The sequence below is a fragment of the Thamnophis sirtalis genome, unplaced genomic scaffold (genome assembly GCF_051295495.1).
Source record: "Thamnophis sirtalis isolate CommonGarterSnake01/CBP01778 unplaced genomic scaffold, rThaSir2_p1.2 scaffold_11, whole genome shotgun sequence".
NCBI lineage: Eukaryota > Metazoa > Chordata > Lepidosauria > Squamata > Natricidae > Thamnophis > Thamnophis sirtalis.
In genome coordinates, this window is record NW_028261391.1 from 13,017,732 (window position 1) to 13,039,861 (window position 22,130).

General features: G+C 39.2%; 1 protein-coding gene across 5 annotated transcripts in view; it reads right to left on the reverse strand.

The window, feature by feature from the left end:
• Window positions 1–860: 860 nt before the first annotated feature.
• Window positions 861–22,130, reverse strand: part of NAALADL2 (N-acetylated alpha-linked acidic dipeptidase like 2) — an 897,010-nt gene continuing 875,740 nt past the window's right edge. For all 5 annotated transcript variants that reach the window (XM_087725225.1, XM_087725222.1, XM_087725221.1 and 2 more), the window contains exon 14: window positions 861–2,775. In XM_087725225.1, coding sequence (XP_087581351.1) covers window positions 2,577–2,775 — 199 coding nt within the window. In that variant the 3' untranslated portion in view covers window positions 861–2,576. The remainder of the gene's footprint in view (window positions 2,776–22,130) is intronic.

The window sequence follows — 22,130 nt, forward strand, 5'->3', positions numbered from 1 at the left end:
AATCTTTCATTAAACTTAATGAAACTTAAACTCATCTTTTCTGGATCTGAAGGAGGAAAAACAGAATATTCCCCTTTCAAATCCAGATAGCTGCATAAACCTTATGCTTCCCTCTGAATTAATAAAGGCATTGGAATGCAATATTACCTGTCATACAATAAAGAAAGTTTTTGCTTTCAGGATATGCATAGTAAAGGCTATGGTTTTGATGGGAAAGCATATGTCTTTAATGTCAATTGGCTCTGATTAAAAAAAAAACAGCATGGGGAGGCTACTACCATGTTTCCCCGAAAGTGCGACATGTCCTGATAATAAGGCCATGCCACATTTTTCTGGTGGGCAAAAATATAAGCCCTCCCCTGCAAATAAGCCCCCTGGACAACTGCCCTCCTCTGGCCAGGCAGAGTGCCACTCACCAACCTAGCCTTCTCCCAAAGATGCCAAGGCACGGGAATCGGGGGGGAAGGCAAAGGTGATCGCATTGCTTAGCACCTTCGTTGGTGAGTGGCTCTGTGCCCAGCTGAAAAGGGGGGGTTGCTGGCGACTGCTCTCTTGCGAGTAGGCTCCCAAAGAGCCAGGCACAGCCTCATGGGCAAATGGCTGTGTGGCGCTATAGCAGCAGCGCAGCACAGCAGCCATGAAGTGACCACACTCATGAGCAGCCACCCAGTAAACCCCCTTTCAAGCCGGGCACAGCACTATTCACTGACCTAGGGGTATCACCAATCCGCGTAAGTGCCTGCTCGCCGCCACCTGGCTCCCGCCACTTGGTGTCTTCGAAATGGCAGTGAATGGCACTCTGCATGGCTGGAAGGGGGTTGCGCGAGTGGCTTTCTCCGCAGAGCCAGGGCACTCCACCGTTGCCTCCACTGCCACATGGCTTTTTCTGTGGCTTCCAAACTGAGTCTTCTGGCAGTGGCCGCTCTGGGCATATGCTCTATGGTTGTACGCTGCCGGCAGCTGGCCCACAACCATAGAGCGTATCCTGGGGAGGCTGAGATGTCATCACAGGAGCCCGGTGAATACACTTCCTTAAATCTTGAGTTAAGTTTTGGTGGTCCTTGGCCATGGTCCATAGCCACAAGAGGTATTTAAGGGGAATACATGGTGAAGGAAAAGTTGAGAATCAGACATGGTCCTATCTGGGTGAAGTTAGGGATTATTGCCTCTTTCACAATGGCTGGTTTCTAATTTTCTTTCAGACCTGAATATGATAGTATGACCCCTGTGCATAAATAATAAGAAAAGAATTAAGTTCTTTTGTTTCCTGTAGGATAGAACCACTGACATTTCATTGTTCACTCTGTTCAATCTTGAATCTTCTGCAGGAGGTCCAGTTCAATTAAAGTTGACACTTGCAAGTCAACAATCAGGTGTTGGTAAATCAGATGTTTTATGAAATCTGAAAACATCCATGACCAACCACATATGATCAGATTTCATGGCTTCTGTTCACAAATGGGTGGGATTTTTTGGCTATTGTTGAACAGAAATATCTGGCGCCACAGGGCAAGATATTTTTGAATGAATGTTTCACAAATGGTTTTTGCTACCGAACGGCAACATTAGGCAAATGCTAGTCAATGCACTTGCATGTTGTCTTTATAGTTAAAAACGTAGTAGCCACATGTGACCAATGATTGCAAATAAGGGAACAGATGGAAGCTCAGGTATCCCATATAGGAAGTGAATGGAAATGGGAAGGATTATTTCATGTCTTTTCTGTGTGCAATTAGAAATGCAGTAGGCTATTACAGGAAAGATAAAAGCACCTTAATTTCTTTTTCCAGCTTGGATCAACTGTGTGGAATTGTTTTCCAGTTATCCAATTTCAAATCTTCCTTATTTGACTCTTGATCTATCAACACATATACAGCTACCCATACACACATATTCCAAAAATAGAAATATGCAATACATTCTCAACAATGCAAAAGGCTGCTTTAGCATTAACTAGGGCAGTGGTGAAATTCAACATTTTTTGCTACCGGTTCTGTGGGCATGGCTTGGTTGGCTTGGCAGGGGAAAGATACTGCAAAATCCCCATTCCCTCCCCACTCCATGGGAAGGATATTGCAAAATCCCCATTCCCACCCCACTCCTGGGGGAAGGGTATTGCAAAATCCCCATTCCTTCCCCACTCCAGGGGAAAGATATTGCCAAATTTCCATTCCCACCCTACTCTGGGACCAGCCAGAGGTGGTATTTGCCAGTTCTCCAAACTACTCAATTTTCCACTACTGTTTCTCCAGAACCTGTTAGAACCTGCTGAATTTCAGCCCTGATCTAGGGGTACTATAAAGTACCTTGAAACAAATGTGTATGGAAATTCTGAATCATTCAGATTATGATTGTCCCAAATGTGCTTTTTCAAGAGGCAGCTGGACTGGTCCAGTTGCCTCTTGAAACAAAACACCTTTGGGACTACCTTGAAACAAGAATTCGTTCTTTAAAGTTGAGAAACCAAAGAAAGATCTCAAACCTATATCATTTCAAGTCTGATCCCAAGTCTTCTTCTATAAAGTGTAAACAAGGTTCTTAGTGGCGTGTGTGCAGATGTCAAAGCACCAAGTTCGTCATTGGTTTCCCACTGAGGTGGCCTCAAAGACCTCAAGTCCTACTTTGAAACAAACCTGAGCTGAATTGAAACTGTTGAACACTTTTGACAACATAGCTTGCAGAGTCTCATTGTGCTGATGTAATTTCCAGTGCTCTGCTGCCTCCAGGAGTACCGAAAATCGCTGTGTCCTGTCATCTAGTCGATAAAGGATGTTTCTAAAAAAAAAGCAAAGAAAACAACAACCAAGAAAAACAGTAAATGATTGCCTTAAGTGGATGAAAGCAGATAGATAAAGATTCACCTGAATTCATCAGCGATGCTGTCAGGTGGTAGCCATATTTTCCAAATTACAAACATCGTCTACTGTTAATGCTAAGCTCTTGGCAAGCACACCTGACCTGTGTTCTTATGATCACATCTTACAAACATAATGGGTAAGCTCCATACTGTAAGTGAAGGACTAGTTTGTGTGTCAATAATGTTTATTATTTATTCAAATTATTTGTGAGCCATTTTGAGAATCAAGCTAACGGATAAGCTTCAAGTGGATGGAATTCGGCTTTTAGAATTCTACGTAATAATCAAATTGCCTGAGCAAATTTTGACCAAGTCTTTTATGGTTTTAATATTAGGACAGCTGTTTGGGGGGGAGATATAAAAAGTATTTTTACAAAGCAATTCTTTCATGGTATTCTGCCTAGTTACTTTCTGTATTATGAAACGTCCCAGTCGAGCACTTCCATAATTAATACTTTAAGCAACATTATTTAAAGTACTGCAAAATTAAACATCTTTTCAAAAAGCAACCAGTATGCCGGCTGGCCCCAATCATTGTGTTTCTGGTTGGCAGCAAGTAATACATATTATCTTAAAGCAGGTGTAATCATTACTCTAATTAAAATGGTATGTAAATATCATATAAATCTCTACCCAGAGGCATTTTTGGTTGTGAACCAAAGAGTGTGTAGTTGGAAAACAATTAAAACATACCTAAAAGGTTGGTGAGCGATCAGAGATAGAGCTTTATCCTCAAACATATGAAAAGAGATTTCATAAAAAGAATGGCAAGGGAAAAAAGTGGGAGGGATAACCAAAAGAAAGGAGCTCAACCAAGATAGTCCATTAGTAACTTAATTATAGACAAGCCCGGTGGCAACTGCAAATTAGTAATAAAACTGCCAGCCATAGTCACCCAGAAGACTACCAGTGAGTATTTTCTGCAGATCACTATCAGAGCCATCTAATTACCATTTAAAGAGAGAGCGGTTGGCTAACAGCATCAACAGAAAATGCAGGATAAATGGCAACTTGATAAGTGCACTTTGAAATGGTTCTTTGGTAGCTGAGGGGGAAAAAAAGAAATGGATCCCTCCCTAAAGGCTTAGGGACTTTCATAACTTACAACAGCATTTAAACATTTAAAGATGCTGCTGCTTGAAAAATCCCTCTTGCATCTCAAGGCAATGTTGTAGTAAAGTGAGAGAAAAAGCCCAGAATGAGAACAGAACCGTGATGGCGAACCAATGGCACGTGTGTCCAAAGTGGCATGCAGAGCCATGTCGCTTGGCATGTGTGGTATCGACCGTTCCTCTTCTGGGTTTCTGGCACACGTGCATGTGAGACAATCAGCTGAGCTTCATGCGTGAGGCAGTGCCAGGAATAGCAATAGCAATAGCAGTAGACTTATATACCACTTCATAGGGCTTTCAGCCCTCTCTAAGCGGTTTACAGAGTCAGCATATTGCCCCCAACAACAATCTGGGTCCTCATTTTACCCACCTCGGAAGGATGGAAGGCTGAGTCAACCCTGAGCCGGTGAGATTTGAACCGCTGAACTGCTGATCTAGCAGTCAGCTGAAGTAGCCTGCAGTGCTGCATTTAACCACTGCACCACCTCGGCTCTTCAGGAACTGGAAGAGCTGGTCTTTCGTTTTTCCAGCATGAACCTGTGCAACAGCCAGCTGACCGTCGCACGCACATGAATGCCAGTAACCGGAAGACCAGCTTCATTTCTCCCCATTCCCCCTGGGGAGCTCCTCTTCCAGGTTTCGGCCCAGACGAATGCACTCCCTTTTTGGCAATTGCTGCTGAAAAGGTTTGCCATCACCGGAATAGAAGTTCTGATCTATGGCCACCTTACAAACAATAAAAAGGATAAATATAGAAACAATGACAATGCTATTGCTTGTTTACTCGTGTCAGAAGCATCACAATGAGACATACTAATATAAAACACAAGATTAAAATAGGCACAGAGCTTGCCCAGAAACTAACAACATTGTGTTCTGTGCATTGCCATGAGGTCCTCAAGTGTGCATTAATTGGGCGGGTATACATATGTGTCGTTGTCTGCATGAGACTACAATTGCAAAGAGCAGAAGCATTTGTTCAAAGCGTCTCTGGATCTTCTTGTATGCATTCAGCAGTGTCTTTAATGATGCCCATACTTCCCAGCTTTCATCAGACCCATGTTCCAACTTCTCTGTTGGCTCCATCCAGTGTTGGTTCTTTGTAGCTTTCCATAGATCTACTCTGCTTTCAAATTCTTCACATTCTTTAAAGGTTACCCTGTTAATCACTTCCAATCAGAGGTGGTATTCTGCCAGACCAGTTTGCCTGGACCGGTAGCGGAAACTGTGGCTGGCCCCGCCCACCTGCCCTGGCTCTATGGCATCTCATTTAGGCACTTTTTAAAAGCCAAAGCGCACGCGTGGAAGGCTGAGCGCATGTGCAGATGTGGCATGTGCAGACCGAGCGCATGCATGCTCACATTTGCAAACCGGTAGGGAAGCACCCTTGCTTCCCAGGGTAAAGCCCCTTGGGGTCCCAAGCTCTAAAGGTTTTGATACCCTTTCAGAAGGCAGAAGGATAGGAACATTTCTCACTGCCAGTGGTAGAATGTTCTACGGAATCAGGACCACAGCGTAAAAGACTCTCCTCTTTGATCCCATCAGACAGAATTCCTTGGCCTGGGATCTGTAGAAGGTCCCCTTCTAGTGTAGATGAGTTAATGATCCCATTGGGGTGAGATGGCTCCTCAGATTGGATCCATGCCATACAGGACTTTAAAAAAAAATTAGATTATTTTATGGACTGGAAGAAATTTGTTCTGGATGAATTTTGAATGCACACTTTTCCCATTTGCGGTTCCAGATGCAAAGCTGGAATTGAAACATGGCCATTGTTTAACGGGAATATCCAAATGCTAGAATTGAGTTATTCAGTAAGAATATTTGCCCAAAGGTATGTACACATTGCAAAACTGTCTAGCAAATTGCGTGCATTAATACAAATGGTTTACAAAACATATTACAGCAGAGAACACGAAAGGCAAAGTTGTACATCTCAAGAGAATTATACAGTATAGCTTAAAAGAAATCATGTACCTTAAGAAAAAAAACACCTGTAAGCAAGGATGCGTATATATTTAATGTGCATGTTTACTTTTAAAACAAATTGCATATTTACGTGCAAATTTAAGACTGGAAAAAGCAATCTCATAAAACCAACTGTCCATGAGGAAAGTAGATTCCTGTAAATAAGCCAAATGGATTGGCAAAACACTGAGATAGCATCTTCCTCCATCCCAACTATGGAGAAAAAACCAGCTTGAGACACACTGGAAGAATTCTGCGAGAAGAACTCTGCCCCCCCCATCAGCCCCCAGTGCCTCAATTTTGCTCTGCATTCTTCAGAATTTGCCATTTCATTTTCTGAAACAGGGGGACCAAGTATGTCCTTCATTCTTCAAAAATGTTTTATTTAATGCACAGGGTAGCTATTTTTCTTTTTTAATGTCACAACGTTCAATGTTAGATGTTAATGAGACCCAAACTCATACCAATCCTTAACTTACTTCCATAATGGAGCTCAGAACTTCTCTTGTATGTCATGATAATGTCGTGGTAAATCATATACATATGACTGATCCGATTTCATAACATTTTTTGCAGTTCTTAGACAACTATGGCTGTTTTCAAGTGAACCCATTGACTGAAATGGTTTTTTTTTATTTTTGCTGGAAATCAGAAGTAAATGCTGGTTTCTGGTTTTAAAAAAATGTCATCAATTGTGGACGTGTGAGCAAGGGACACTGCAAATGATTCTAAATGTGATCCACATTTTGAGCATCCAAAGTCACATGACACAATCACATGATACAGAGGGGGCAGTCATCAAAACTTTAAATCCTGCTTGTAAATTCCTTTTGGGGTAGATCCGTGGTAACTGAATGGTTGCTAATTGGCTACCTTTATGAGGATTTCTGAAAATTATCATTATAAACAATTTTTCAGGCCTTGCAGCCAGTTCCTTTTGGGATCTTTGGCCTGCCACACTAATATTCTATTCTACTATACTGTTTCATTAGTGGGGAAATGGGAGGGGGAATAGTAAGGAGTAGAATGTGATGTTGTCAAAATATGATTCCTTTCTAGAATCCAAGGTCATCCTTTGTCTCTACACCTCTGCACCTGACCGGAACTGAATGGGTGTAACTGCCAGCATGGCAGTGGGAGATTGGGCCATGTGATGGACTTGCGGGTATAGGGGCAAGTTCATGAACTCTCAACTGGGTGGGGAAAATCGGGAAGCTTTCAGATTCAGGTTTTCCTAGATGTGCCAACATGATTCTCTTAATAAATTGGAACTTTGAGCAATACCTTGCCTCAGACTCTGATTTAATTTTGGATGTTATTTGGGAACACAGACATTAACCCAAATTTTTGCATGCAGTCTAATAGTGTGCTGAAAAAGAGAATTTATAGGAAAACTGGCTAATTTGGCTTCAGCTATAATTTCTAGTTGGACATGTTTTCTAAAATATTCAGAAAGAAGGTTATACAGTAATATAAAACCTTGTAAGCCAAAAGGCAATATTTGCTAGAATGATACAAAAGTCTGATAAACTATATGTCAGGTCTGCCATGTAAATGTTTCAGCCTCTTTGCCTCACTGGCATCCTGTCATAAAATGGGGGAAGAGGGAGGAAGGGAATATAGGGGTGAAATGATAGGATGACAGGAACCAGAGGTGCCAATTCAGAACAGAACAGTGCATCCAAGTACATGAACATTAGAATGGAATGTGAAACTCCACCAAAGAAGCGCCAAACCTTAAAGCTGTTTACCAAAACACCAAATTTGAATACTATGACACTCATGAACTGCTCAAGCGGGGAAGGCTTTGGGAAATGGAAAAAGGGCAGTTTTTGAATGGGAATATTCAGATCCAGCTTTGCTTATGCTGTATAACCATTTGGCTTTAGCAAAAGTACTTTTCACTACAAATGGAATCAAGGGTCTTTCTTTCCTGAATGCCCAAGCTTGCACAAGCCTGATACTGTACTTTCTAGTATCAGAGGTGATGAATTTGTGTATGAAAGATAAGCATAATGGCAACCTGTTCTCCTACCAGTGACTCCTCAAGACCTTTCAAAGTGGTCATTTTTGGAACTGTTCTTTAGAGTTCTTTTAAGTGGAGATGCAAAAAAGTAAGCATTTGATCTTCTGCATCATATCAAGTCAAGTCAAGTAGGTTTTATTGTCATTTCAATAATATACAGTACAGTACACAGTGAGACAAAACAACATTTCCCCAGGACCAAAGTGCTACATCAGACAACATAGATAAAAAGAAAAAGAGCAGAACACAGAACTACATATAGCTCTAAATCTATGAACTTAGAGAGTGTGAGGAGTCTGATGGCTTGTGGAAAGAAACTGTTACACAGTCTGTTTGTGTGGGCCCGAATGCTTCTGTACCTTTTTCCAGAAAGCAGGAGAATAAAGAGCATGTATGAGGGGTGTGTGTGCGGTCAGCCACAATGTTTCTGGCTTTACAAATGCAGTGTGTAATGTATATGTCCATGATAGAGGAAAGAACAACCCCAATGATCTTCTCTGCCGTCCTCACTATTCGCTGTAGGGTCTTGCAATCCAAAACAGTGCAATTCCCAAACCAGGTGGTGATGCAGGTGTTCAGGGTGCTTTCGATGGTCCCTCTGTAGAAGGTTGTGAGGATGTGTGGTGGAAGCTGTGCCTTCCTCAGTTTCCTAAGAAAGTAAGGATGCTCCTGGGCCTTCCTTGTTATGGAACCGGTTTTGAGGGACCAGGTGAGATTCTCCACCAGGTGAACACCAAGAAATTTGGTGCTCTCTACGGTCTCCATGGACAAGCCATTGATCTTCAGCGAGGAGCAGTCATGTTGTGTCCTCCTGAAGTCAACGACCATCTCTTTTGTTTTGTTTACATTCAGAGACAGGTTGTTGGCTTTACACCAGTTCGTTAACTTCTCCACCTCCTCTCTGTATGCTGTCTCATCATTCTTGCTGATAAGATACAGTTGTGTCATCAGTGAACTTTATGATGTGATTTGAACTGTGCATTGCTACACAGTCATGCATTAGCAGGGTGAGCAGCAGGGGACTGAGCACACAGCCCTGGGGGGCTCCAGTGCTCAGTATGATGGTGTTAGAAGTATTGTTCGTGATCCAGGCTGTCTGAGGTCTTCCAGTCAAAAAGTGCAGGATCCAGTTACAGAGGGAGGTGTTCAGGCCCAATAGGGTCAGCTTCCCATCAGATGTTGAGGAATGATAATGTTGAATGCTGAACTAAAGTCTATGAACAGCATTCATATGTATGAGTCTTTGTTTTCTAGGTGAGTGAGGGTTAGATGGGGTGTAGTGGAGATGGCGTCATCGGTGGAGCGATTCAAAAGGTATGCAAACTGCAGTGGATCCAATGTTATGGGCAGCAGGGTCCATAACAAGCCTCTTGAAGCACTTCATGATGATGGGAGTAAGTGCAACAGGATGGTAATCATTGAGGCAGAACACTGATGGTTTCTTCAGCACGGGGACGATGGTCATTGTCTTGAAGCACTTTAGGACAACAGTGGTACTCAGAGAGATGTTGAAGATGTCGGTGAAAACATTTGCCAGTTGGTCTGCACTTCTTCTGAGTACTCTGCCAGGAATATTGTCTGGTCCCGCAGCTTTTCGTGGGTTGACTCTGCTTAGATGTTTCCTCACGTCAGTAGTGGAGAGACAAAGTATTTGGTCATTGGAAAGAAGTGTGGTGCCCTAAAGCATTAAGCTTTATAACTCAGCCTATTTCACCTTGATGAGGTCTTTGCCTCATGTTGAGTGTGATGAACTGTTTTGATGTGGTTGTGTGACCATCTGTTGTATGAGCATGAGGCATTTCATTTTGACATTTATTTTTGTTGACCATGTTTATTGTATATAGCAATCTAAAGTAAATTCAGTATAGAAACTGGAAGTCTAAAAAAAATGTACAGAGAAGATTATTGTCCCAATAATATGGAGTTCTGGGGGGGGGGAGAGAAGTAAATAGTAAAATATACTTGGTAATATCAATGAAAGCTACTATCTTACATTTTCTTAATCCAATAATATGCAGCAATAAAGCACTGTAATTTATTTCTGCTTCTCATAGTGTACAAAATGAACATATTTGAACAATTAAACTAGGATGTAGATTTGAAAGAAAGATACATTTTCAATATCTATCATTTGCCATATATAATTTTTAATTAAGAATTTCAATTATAATAGTAAAATCTAATATAAGCTAAGAAATGAGCATAAAGAGAAAAGTAAATATGCAAATAAACAACAGTGCAAAAGAGAAAAGTTAGAATATAACAAACAAAAATAAGACAAAGATACAAAGAAGTCATTTCCAAGTTTCATCCCAGGTATAAACAAATCTCTAGAGTTAAAAATATTTATTTATTTTATCCCATAATCTATCTCTTATCTGTAAACAAATCCATAAAATATCATTTTTTCTCTTAAACAGAAAGTCAATACTCAGTAGCAGCAACATATTTTGTTTTAACCTTGATCAAATAAACCACATTTATATTGCTTCCTTTAACATCTAATTTACTTCTAGAGTCCCTTTCTAATCTGTTCCTAGAGTTTTAATTTTTAATTCATTCAAATATTGTTATAGAATTCAATTTCTCTTTATTTCTTATCTTCCTGCTACCATCACATAGAGTTTTTCAAGGTTTTAACAAGCTTCTTTTGTAAATCTAGTAGGAAAAAAAAATCTATCTATAATAATCACTCTCTTGGCTTGTAAGTATTTCTCTTTTACATATTTAAATCTCAGCCTGGTTTTTTTGTAGATATAATTAATTATACTTTTTTAAATCACTCTTATAATCAGCTGTAAATTCTCTTCCAATACTATATCTTTTCATATAAAATGTGTTCTCTATCTGATATCTCTATATTATAGACATAGTCTATCCATGGAAAGGGATAGCATGATTTTCATTGTTGGTACTGTAGTTATTATTATCTGATTCCATTCTTCAAAAGTCTCCTTCAGTATTTTTATCATCATTATGCTTTACACCATCTTAGTGGCCTGTATATCTTTAACCTACCTAAAATCTTTAGTCCCCTCTAGTGCTCTGCTTTTAAATACACTTGCTTATCTAGATCATGTTTTGTAAAACCAAAATAGGATCTATTTCCCCTGAGAAATAGTATTTATACTTTATAATTAATGTTCAATACCCAAATCTTGTAAACATTTCAATATTCCAATTTTATATGGATGCCTAGAATGTCTATAGTTTTCTGAGATCAAAATCTTAGTTATTTTCTGGCTGTTTATTTCAGGTGCTATAATTTATAAGGTTATAATTAAAATTTTGTTTCATTCAGGATTGAAGGTAACTTGCCCAGCATTTTCAAACTTGCAAATCTAAAGGTCTCTAATAGCTTAGTAGCAGTTAATGAGCAATTTCCAAAAGTGATTACAAAATGAGGTTTGCAAACTGAGCATCTTTTAAAAGTCTCTGCCACTGTTATGAGCAAGAGGGTTAATTCCTTTGTTTCCCAATGCTTAGACCTGCAGAAAAACATTATCTTGTGGTCTCTTCATGAGAAACAGACATCCAGAATACATGTGGGCAATATCTTATCCACTCTATCTACCTTGGTTGTTGGTTCCACTCTCATAGAGCCTTCCCTAGCCCTAACCCTAACCCTAACCTCCATAACTGTCTGGTTTGGCTCTGCAACCAAACAAGACAAATACGGTACAGACTTAAATGGATAATTAGATCTGCAGAAAAAACAATTGCTACCAACCTGCCTTCCATTGAGGACCTGTGTACTGGACGAGTCAAAAAGAGGTTTGTGAAAATACCTACAGACCCCTTACATCCTGGACATAAATTGTTTCAACTCCTACCCTCAAAATAACACTTTAGAGCACTGCACACCAAGACAACTAGACACAAGGACAATTTTTTCCCAAACACTATCATTCTGCTAAACAAATAATTCCCTCAACACTGTCAAAAAATTTACTAAGACTGTATTAGTATTATTCTTCTCTTCCTTCCTAGTATCTATCTCTTCCCACTTATGACTATAACCATGTTGCCTGTATCTGTCAATTTATATTGTTTTTATTTATTTACTAGTACAATTTGATAACTTATTATTAACCTTGACTATCACTAAGTGTTGTATCTTTTATTCTCGATGAATGTATTTTTTAATTCTCCTTATGTACACTGAGATCATATGCACCAAAGACAAATTCCTTGTGTGTCCAATCACACTTGGCAAATAAAAAATTCTATTCTATTCCATTCTATTCTTTAATTTGGCATACCTTCCCTGGAAGTTCTCAGATAGATTTACATTTCCACCTTCAAGTACAATCAGATGAAGAACTTTATTATAGCAAAGATGAAAAATATAATTAGTAGGGAAGATTGAGCACCATGTAACCAAATATATTGATCCTGGTGTCAATGGGACAATTCATTTCTTCAAAATAAGGCTTCAAATTCCTTCTTTATGTATACATACATACATACCATGTATATATTTGTATGCAAGAATAAGATCGTATGTACTGTATGTGTGGGATGGGATTGTGATTTGTGTAGAACAGTGATGGCGAACCTATGACACGCGTGTCAGTGCTGACACGCGTAGCCATTTGGGGTGACACGCACAGGATTTCATGCGATTCATCCTCGGCTCCTGCACGGCCGCCAAGGATGAAAGAATCTGTGCTGGAGGAACAGGGGGGGCGGGACGTGTGATCTCTCCCGCCCACACTCACTTACTGTATCGCCGCCGCCCCTTTCTGAGTGCAGGGGCTGCTGGTAAGGTGTGCGTGCCGTGCGCACACACGTCATCAGCGCGGCGAGGGAGGACCCGCAGGAGAGGAGCGCGGGAACAGTGCACGCCTCTCTCCAGTCAGGCCGGCACAGAGAGTCTACTCCTGGGACTGTCGGTTACGACCGCACCACAGCAGGGAACAGCGGAGTGCCAACGGGAACTGTGAGCGCCATTAGCAGCAACTATAAATTGCGCAAAATTATGTTTTTGTTGAAGTGACACACAACGCGAGTTATGCTCGATTTTTTGCCGATTTTTGACACACCACGCCAAAAAGGTTGCCCATCACTGGTGTAGAAAATACTATGTGGCAAGTTTATATTAAGTTCTCCAAATGATACATGGACTATTGAAACACCATAATTTTTTCATTATGTTATTAAAAGAACATCAATCCAGTTCCAGTTGACTAATTGCTTCATAATATTTCTCTTCAACCTTAACTATTTTGATCACGTAAATATAATTCCCAGTCACTGTAATCTATTCAGAAAGATTCTTAAAAGGTAAGTGCAATGCATTATTGATGGTGCTAATGAAATTACTATATCTATCACTCATTCTTAATAGGTCCATTTTAGTGACACCACGGAAAGTACAGCATCAAACCAGGAAAATAATTAATATCTCCAGACAGCAATTCTGAAGATGATAAAACCTTTTTTTCAAGACTGACAACTCAGGCTGGAAAAAAAATGATGGGAAAGCAACATACAAAAGGAATTTTATTAAAAGAAGAAAAGTAATTATGAGTCATTTATGTCACTGAAAAATATTATTGTGCATGATCAAAATAATAGTTCTTAAAATATTGTCCTTTATCAGCTGAAATGGGGGTGGCATATGACTAGTCCGCATTAAATCCAATCTTCAAAATGGCAATGCTATGTTTTTCAAAATGTCCTAAGTACAATATTCCATAAGGTAAGAAATAATTTTACTTTGGTCGCAATACTGAGCTGTTTTGGAGATTGAACTCAAGCGTCAGCACATTGTCAAATGTTGCAGTTTTTCAGGAGAGGGCAAACTTAGCATCGACCTTCATATAAGTAGATATCACACTGAAAATGCACTGAGTTTCTGCAAAAATATAAACACTTCATGGCCCCAGAATATTCTGTCCCTAAATCATTGGACCAGACCAATAGATTTAGTGTCACTCAACAAATAATTTCCTTCAGGAGAACCCATTGTAAATAATTGTCCTATGCCCTAAGGAAGTCACACAACTGATGGGATGGACAAACAACAGATATTAGCACAAAAGTCAACCAGATGAACAGTACTGATTGTCATGAAGATAATGGTGGACAAAGATTGAACATTGACCATGTCTTCTCTTAGAGATCAGTATTAATGGCATTAGTGATCATCCAGCAACTCAGTGAAGGTGACACCAGATTTTTTTTTTTTTTTTTGGTGACAACAAGCCATGGATACTAAAGGTCTACCTGGATACACATTTAGTACTACATCTCATGTGGTTAACCTTTGCTATGAAAAATCTGCTGGCTCTGAAAAATAGCAATAATACTATCCTTCCAAAGGGTCAACAACAACTCATTATGGCCAACTCACCAGGCCAACTCACTGCAGAACAAATCGCCATGGACAACTCGCCACCAGGCAGCTTGCCACAGGGCAAGAGTTACATTAACATCAAAGAAATAGTGGAATACAATCATTAAATAATGAGAAAGGAGTGACAAAATGAAATGTGAATGACAAAAATTAAAACAATTTTTGCAATTATTTTAAATAATTAAATTGAATTGTTTAATTGCCCTGCAGCGAGTCTGGAAGTGAGTTGGCCCTGGAAAGTAGTCCTGTGGTGGCAAATTTGCCACACCAAGTTGACCATAGAGAGTTGACTGTGGCTGTGACAAGTTGCCTCATTCTGTCCTCCACATATGAAAGACCAAAAGAGTCACAAGTATAAAGGATTGATGATGATGTACTCTTCTACCTGTCTGATTTCAAATCAAATTGAACTCCAGACCTAACATAGATAACCTCTATAATAGGAGTCTCTAACCTTGGCAACTTTAATACTTGTAGATTTCAACTCCCAGAATTCCTCAGGCTGTGGAATTCTGGGAGTTGAAGTCCACAAGTCTTAAAGTTGCCAAGTTTGGAGATCCCTGTTCTATAACATCTTAGCTACAAGATATTTTTTTTAGCACTATACTTTAAATTGTGTACTTGTGTTTATTGGTCGTGAACCAAATATAAATATTCTGATTTGATTGAGAAATAAAGACTCCTCAAACCCAGTATTTGGGTATAAAACCTTTCTCATGAAGCTTTTAATCCTGCCTTCCCATTAAGTGATTTCATGAATGAAGTCTGCTGAATAAGTATCTCTTGATACGTTTCACGGCTCAGGATCATGTTCCATCAGCTATCATACTTCAAAGCTGATGTTCAAATTAGGCTGTAGGCAGAATTCAATAAACCTAAATAACTAAATCTAAACTAGTTAGGCTAGCTAAATAATTAAGTAGACTTAATTGAATATGAGAATTCACTAAGATTATTTAAAAGGAATGGAAAGATTAGAGTTTTAGATTCCAGTTTAAAAGCTACTTGCTGAAATGATCCTCCCTCCTGCCCCCATTTCATTCAGAGACATTTGTATAGCAATGATAAACGTAATCAATAAATTGCAAATTACAGTAGTATTTTATAGACAATGATTGGATACTGAAATGTAGGCTTGCCAATTACAAGGCAAGCAGCATTGACAGAAACCGTATTCATCCATATTCAAATATATTTATTTTATTTTTTTAAAAAAATCCTCTCCCTCTTCTGCATCTTTACTCACCTCGCTTAATAAAACAAATCAAGTGCCAAAATGCAAGGTTATTAAAACTGTATAATCAGCTTTTTGCTAAATATATATTTGAATACTAACACAAGGCATAAATTGAATGGTTGTTTGCTAGGCTAATGGCTCTTAGCATATCCTTTGCATTTTATGTCATTGGGGAGAAAGGAAAGATTATTAAACTCTTAAATAGAAGGAGCAAGGAGACTGCAAACCTCTATCCTTATCTGCATGAACTATTTCAGTTGCTCTGTGAATAGGGCAGGGAGCTTCAGGTTTTCCATCCGATTACTTGACTGCTTGAATTTCCTATTAGCATTCAACAAGCTATTTGAATAGCATTATCATTGAATGTTATACAATCAATGCTTCCTACATTACCTACAGATAGTTGGGGTAATGATAAAGTTTCTTTAATGGAGAATATTTTCACATCTGAATCGCAATCATCACATGCTATATCATATGTCAAGAACATAGATGAGAAGAAATAGATATTTCAATATAGCAATAGCACTTAGATTAATATATTGCTTTACAATGCTTTACAGCCGTCTCTAAGTGGTTTTGCAGGGCAAACATATTGCCCCCAACACTTTGGGGCCTCATTTTACCAACCTCGAAAGGATGGAAGGCTGAGTCAACCTTGAGCCTGGTGAGAATCGAACTGGCAAACTGCTGGCGGCCAGTGATCAGCATGCGGTACTGCAGTCTAATCACTGCGCCACTGTTTCTGTGTGGGATTTTTTGGGGTGTGTGTGTGTATGTATAGAAGAGCATTGGCTCAGCAGTTAAGAAACTGAGTTTCTTAAACCCAGTAGCCCAGGTTAGAGACCTGTGCAATAGGGTGAGCACCTGTTCTTGCTCCAGCTCCTGCAGAACACCTAGTTTGAAAGCATGAAAATGGAGCAGATAAATAAGTGTCACTTTGATGGGAAGGTAACAATGTTCCATGTTTCACCACATGCTCTGCACTGTGGCATGATATCATGCTGTCCACATGACCATAGAAATATCTTCGGAGATAAACACCATCCCATAGAGTCAGACATGATGGGAGGATAGGTAAAATCTTTACTAGATCGATAGACAGATCAATAAATCCATAGAGAGAGGAGAGGGGGAGAGAGGGATATATACATGATAGCTAGATGATAGCTAGATGGTAGCTAGCTAGATGGTAGATAGATGGATGGATGGATGGATGGATGGATGGATGGATGAATGAATGAATGAATGAATGAATGAATGAATGAATGAATGAATGAATGAATGAATGAATGAATATATAATGTAACATAAGAACACCATTTCTACAGCTACCTGGGTCAGGAACAAAAGGAAGACTATATCATACACACATGGCAATTGATATATTTCTTCTTTGCCACATTCATGGTTAAGAATGGGGAGAATTTGGGATATTCTTTATTTCACAGTAAAGCAAACCAATTTAATATTTTCAGATTAATCTGTGGATTGCAATATAAGGATTTTTCAGAGTGTGGGACTTGTCTGAAGTTTGCAGTGTTGTTTTCAGCTTGAATGCTTGTCTAAAAAAAATGGCATAATTCGGACAAGACTGAAAAAAGAATGCATTTTTCATGTAAAGTGTTAATGATATAATTATGTGTATGTTACAGAAAATTGAGCATTTTGTGGTTTTGTTCTTTAAAATACAGACTGATTAGGAAATTAAACAGGATGTGTATATGAAGGAATGAAATGAAAAGGACACTGCCATCACTCCTCATTCTTTTAATTGATATCATAATTCCACATCGCAATGACAACTTTAAGCAAGAGGCACACAATCCCATTTTCCTGAGTTTCTCCACTTTTTTCTTTTGTTAAAATTCTAGCCTGTATAGTGGCAGGGAAAACATGTCACCTTTCAACAGCTGCTGACCTACAAACCTAACAGGAAAAATTGCTGCTAGTTGCCTTATGATTTTGAATACATACTTGGAAGGAGGTATCTGTTAAAATCTCAAAACAAGTTATGCAGAAATGTGAAAAATGAAGACAATGAATCAGAGGTGGTATTCAGCTGGTTCTCTCTGGTTTAGGCGAACCAGTAGCGGTGGTTGCAGGAGGCTCCGCCCACACACCCCAACGTAATACGCGAGCACTGCGCATGCACTTCCATGCTCACATTTGCGAACCGATAGGGAAGGTAAGTGAATCTCACCTCTGAAATTAATGGATGGTTTTCCATTAATGTCTTTGAATGGTAATTGGCAATGGCTGCCAATTACCATTCAAAGACATGTTTGGGACTGTGTCAGCTAATGCTGATTTAGTTGATTGACAAATTCATCAGAGAAGGTCAGTCCTGAGATTGACAAAGTGTTATCTTGCAGTTACTCACAGATAACCTTCTCTTTGGTGGCACCTCAACTCTGGAATGCTTTTTTTCTTCCCAAAATCACAAGTTGCGTATGAAATCCTTTGTTATAAAGAAAAGGCAAGCAATATGCAAGAATTCCTGCCTGGGTAAAGGGGGCTGAAACATTTTTTAAAGGCCCGAGAAACAGATAATATGGAGACAGCTCCCAGATTCACTGGAGAATATGTCTGGGGGAGAAACACAGTGGTGGGTTTCACCTTTTGTTACCACCAGTTTGCCGCTCACATGCTCCTTCCGTGCATTCACCTGGCCTTCCACACATGTGTTTGGCTTGTGCATTCACCCCCCGGCCTCAAAAACGTGCCTATATAGGATGGCGTAGAGCTGGTGTGGGTGGGCCAGTTCACCCATATTTTCTACTACTGGTTCGGGCAAACCAGTCCAAACTGGCTGAATATCACCTCTGAAGGCATAACACCATCAGATTGCAATATGTTGCTTACAGCTAACGTTAATAAAACTAATTCTAATCTTCCTGGAGATCTACCAGATGGGTTTGATACTTAGGTACCTGGTGAAGCCTCATTACTTTACCAAGACCTTTCCTGCATGAATATTGAACGAATGGTTTGTTTCTGTTTTGTTATTGTTTCCATTCTCTCTCCCTTTTAATGAATGTTTTATTTCATTAATTAAAGTTTATTATTGAATTTTATAATTTGACTATAAAACACTCCATGATGCCTTTATATGGGAAGTGATCCAAGGGATGTATTTAATAACCTAATGAATATTGTAAATAGTACAGCTGTGGAGCTTTAGTTGCAATTTCGGAAAGGTGTTTGGAAGTGTGTAGAAGCCACGAGATCTCAGAAAGAAGCTACGGTAGAATCCACATGGACAGATATGGAGTTCTTGATCTAACATACTCCAAAACACTTTTTGGAATCAAATCTAAAAGCTGGCACGGGCCTAAGAAATAGCTGCCACGTGTATTGCTCCTTGTTAGTAAAGACGTCTTTCAAAATTTTTCATTTCATTTCTTTCTTCCTTAGGACTTCTTCTCAAACACTAAAGGATAACAACAGTGTATACTTCATCCTCACAGAACATATTCAATCTTTCTTGGTCAATTAAGCCCAGGAGTTTCCTCTCAGAATAATTATAAGATAATACAAAAATTCTGAGTTTCCCTGAACCTGTTCATATTGTATCTTTCTATTATTTCTGGTTGGATAAGCAATTGCCTTCACTCTGAACTTCAAAAATAAGGCAATGGTAACATCTTCAGAAATGAAGAGAGGAGGAGGAAGGATCTCAGGATTCCAAATAGCATCCAAAAGTAAATCAGAGTCCAAGGCAAAGGATTCCTCAAAGTTCCAATTTATTAGAGATGTCATGTTGGCACATCTGGGAAAACCCAAATCTGAAAGCTTCCAGGTTTTCCCACCCAGTTGAAAGTTCAAGATCCTGCCCCCTACACCCACAAGTCCATCACATGGCCCAATCTTCCACTGCCACGCTGGCAGCTTTCACCCATCCAGTTCCAGCCAGGTGCAGAGACGAAGGATGACTTTGGCTTTTTGAACGTATTTTGTTATGGCTACGTATCACCCAACTCCATAGAAACCCCCTCTCCCATTTTCCCACAATAGCAAAATGCATAGTGGAATAATATAAAGTGTGGCAGGCCTCAGATCCAAAAGAAAAGATGGCTTGCATGCCTGAAACTGTGTTTATTCTAAAAGGTTGGTATATTTCCCCAAATTTAGCAACTTGAAAGGCAATTCTGCATGGCTTCCAGCTGCTTCTTAAACTAACTGCAGAAATTCCAGTCCACATGGTAAGAGATGGCCAACAGGACCAAACAAGATGTCAGTGCAGCGTATGGACACCAAGAGAGACCTGACTGATGGTTCTCCTGCTTCTTGTTCATCATTCACTGGTTGATTCCAACAGGCATCACCCTACCAGTGTCGTCTTTCTAGTTTCAATTAGCCATTAGCTTTCAATGAAACTTGATTTATTTTGTTTGTAGGCTTCTAGAGTTTCTCATTTTAATAGTTCAGCTTGACTTCTGAGAGTCTACCGCATTTAGAAGTGATAGATAAAAACATATCAAAAGCAATTTGTTGGGAAAGATGGTCCGTTATAGTCTATGCCTGTTTTATTATATTGTGCAAGTGTGTTTATAATAATAGCTGTAGTCAAATCTCTGTACATTGCCCTAGGATATTTTGGCTCAGAAATATTTTTTTAATAAAGAAATAAATGCATAACTTAAAGAAAGCTGATGTGCAGAATAGAAATCCTATTTAAATAGGAATTAGGTCATTGTCTCATCCCAATTTACATTTCCTCATACATATTAATTATTAATTTGTATTTCATGAGACAAAACCTCAGAAACAGACATAGCCTTCAAACCGCATTTCGCAGCGGTTGTGAATCTGAATTTTGTTGACAACACGTCAACAAAATCTCCATGTAAATGCCAACATTAGAATGTGCTTAAAGTCAGTTTGATTTTCCATTTTATCACTGTTGACAGAAACAAATTCAGCAGAAGGTCCCTAAGTAATAATGACTAATTTGATAATGCTCTTACAAATGTCTGCTGTGGTTTTGCTCTTTCCTCATTATTCCTAATCATGCTGAATCATACCCTCGTTTAATAAATTTTAGGAAGGAAAAAAAAAGCGGTGTGTAACTTAGTTACGATAACCCAAATTTTATACCTGAAGCCGATGCTGAGAGCAAAGAGACGCAATGTTTATGGCAAATAATATGTTTATGAGAAAATACCTGATTTCTGGACTAGGAAAATGTCATGAAATGACTTGTGAAGAGAATTACAGGTAGTCCTCAACTTATGACCACAATGGGAGTTAGAGTTCCAGTCATAAGTCATTGCGGTTGAAGGTTGAGGTACACAGGTGACCAGATCCATTTTCCCACTTTATCTATTTAAAGGCTGTCATTACCTCCAATCACCTCCAATAGACCGATCAGATCCCACAGATTAGGCCTCCTCCGAATTCCATCCGCTGGCCAATGTCGACTGGCGACTACCCAGAGGAGAGCCTTCTCTGTGGCTGCTCCGACCCTCTGGAACGAGCTCCCCGTGGGGATTCGGACCCTCACCACCCTCCAGGCCTTCCACAAAGCCCTTAAAACCTGGCTGTTCCGACAGGCCTGGGGCTAAAGAGTTTTTGCCCCCCTTCTCGAATGGTATGGTTGTGTGAGTTTTTAAATTTTGTATTGTTATGTCTTGTCTTTTTATTCCCCTGTCTGTATCTCCTTCCCTGATTGAATTGTGAGCCGCCCTGAGTCCCCTTCGGGGAAAAGGGCGGCATATAAATGAAATAAATCCAATCCAATCCAAATGAGAGGGCTTTAAAGCACTGTAAAGCTTTATATAAGTCTAATTGCTATTGCTGTATCTATCTATCTATCTATCTATCTATCTATCTATCTATCTATCTATCTATCTATCTATTTATCTATCTATCTATCTATCTATCCTCATATCACACCTGCCTCTGGGTAGTTTGCTGATAAAGCAATAAAATCATATAAAAGTTATAGATAAAAACAAGTTAAAAACCATATTAAAACAAGTGTTATAAACCAGATAACAGCAAAATTAAAAAGTGACAGTTACAAAGTTTTGATGATCTGGCAAACATTTCAACTCAAATTACTCAGAACAATCTTCATTTAGAAGCCTGTGAAAATAGCAGAGAATCAGGAGGATGTTTGATTCAGTCCTAACATTGTATTTTCTCGCAGAAATACAGTATATTACTGGAAAAATCAGTAACAGTGAACAAATTACCTTTTCACAGAAGCTTGTTTGTAGTTACTGATCTTATCATTGAGATATTGGTTATTGATGGTTTCTAAACGTAACAGCTCTATATTGCCACTTATATCAAGCTATTGTAATTAAAATATTTGCAGTGAAGTATTGTCTTTTAGGTCAAATGAGTTACTGTATTAGAAAAGCCTGAAGTTATAAATATTTTAACTATTGATTTTCAAAGAGTCAACTTCCTGACAGAAAGGGTTAGCTATCTGAACTAGCAAAATGATGTTTAAACAATTAAATTCTCAAGCTGAAAATCCCTAGTGTTTCCATATTGTTTGCCAGCAGAAATTAAACCAACCAAAAGCAGAACAGGCCAGTGGTGGGTTGCAGGCAGTA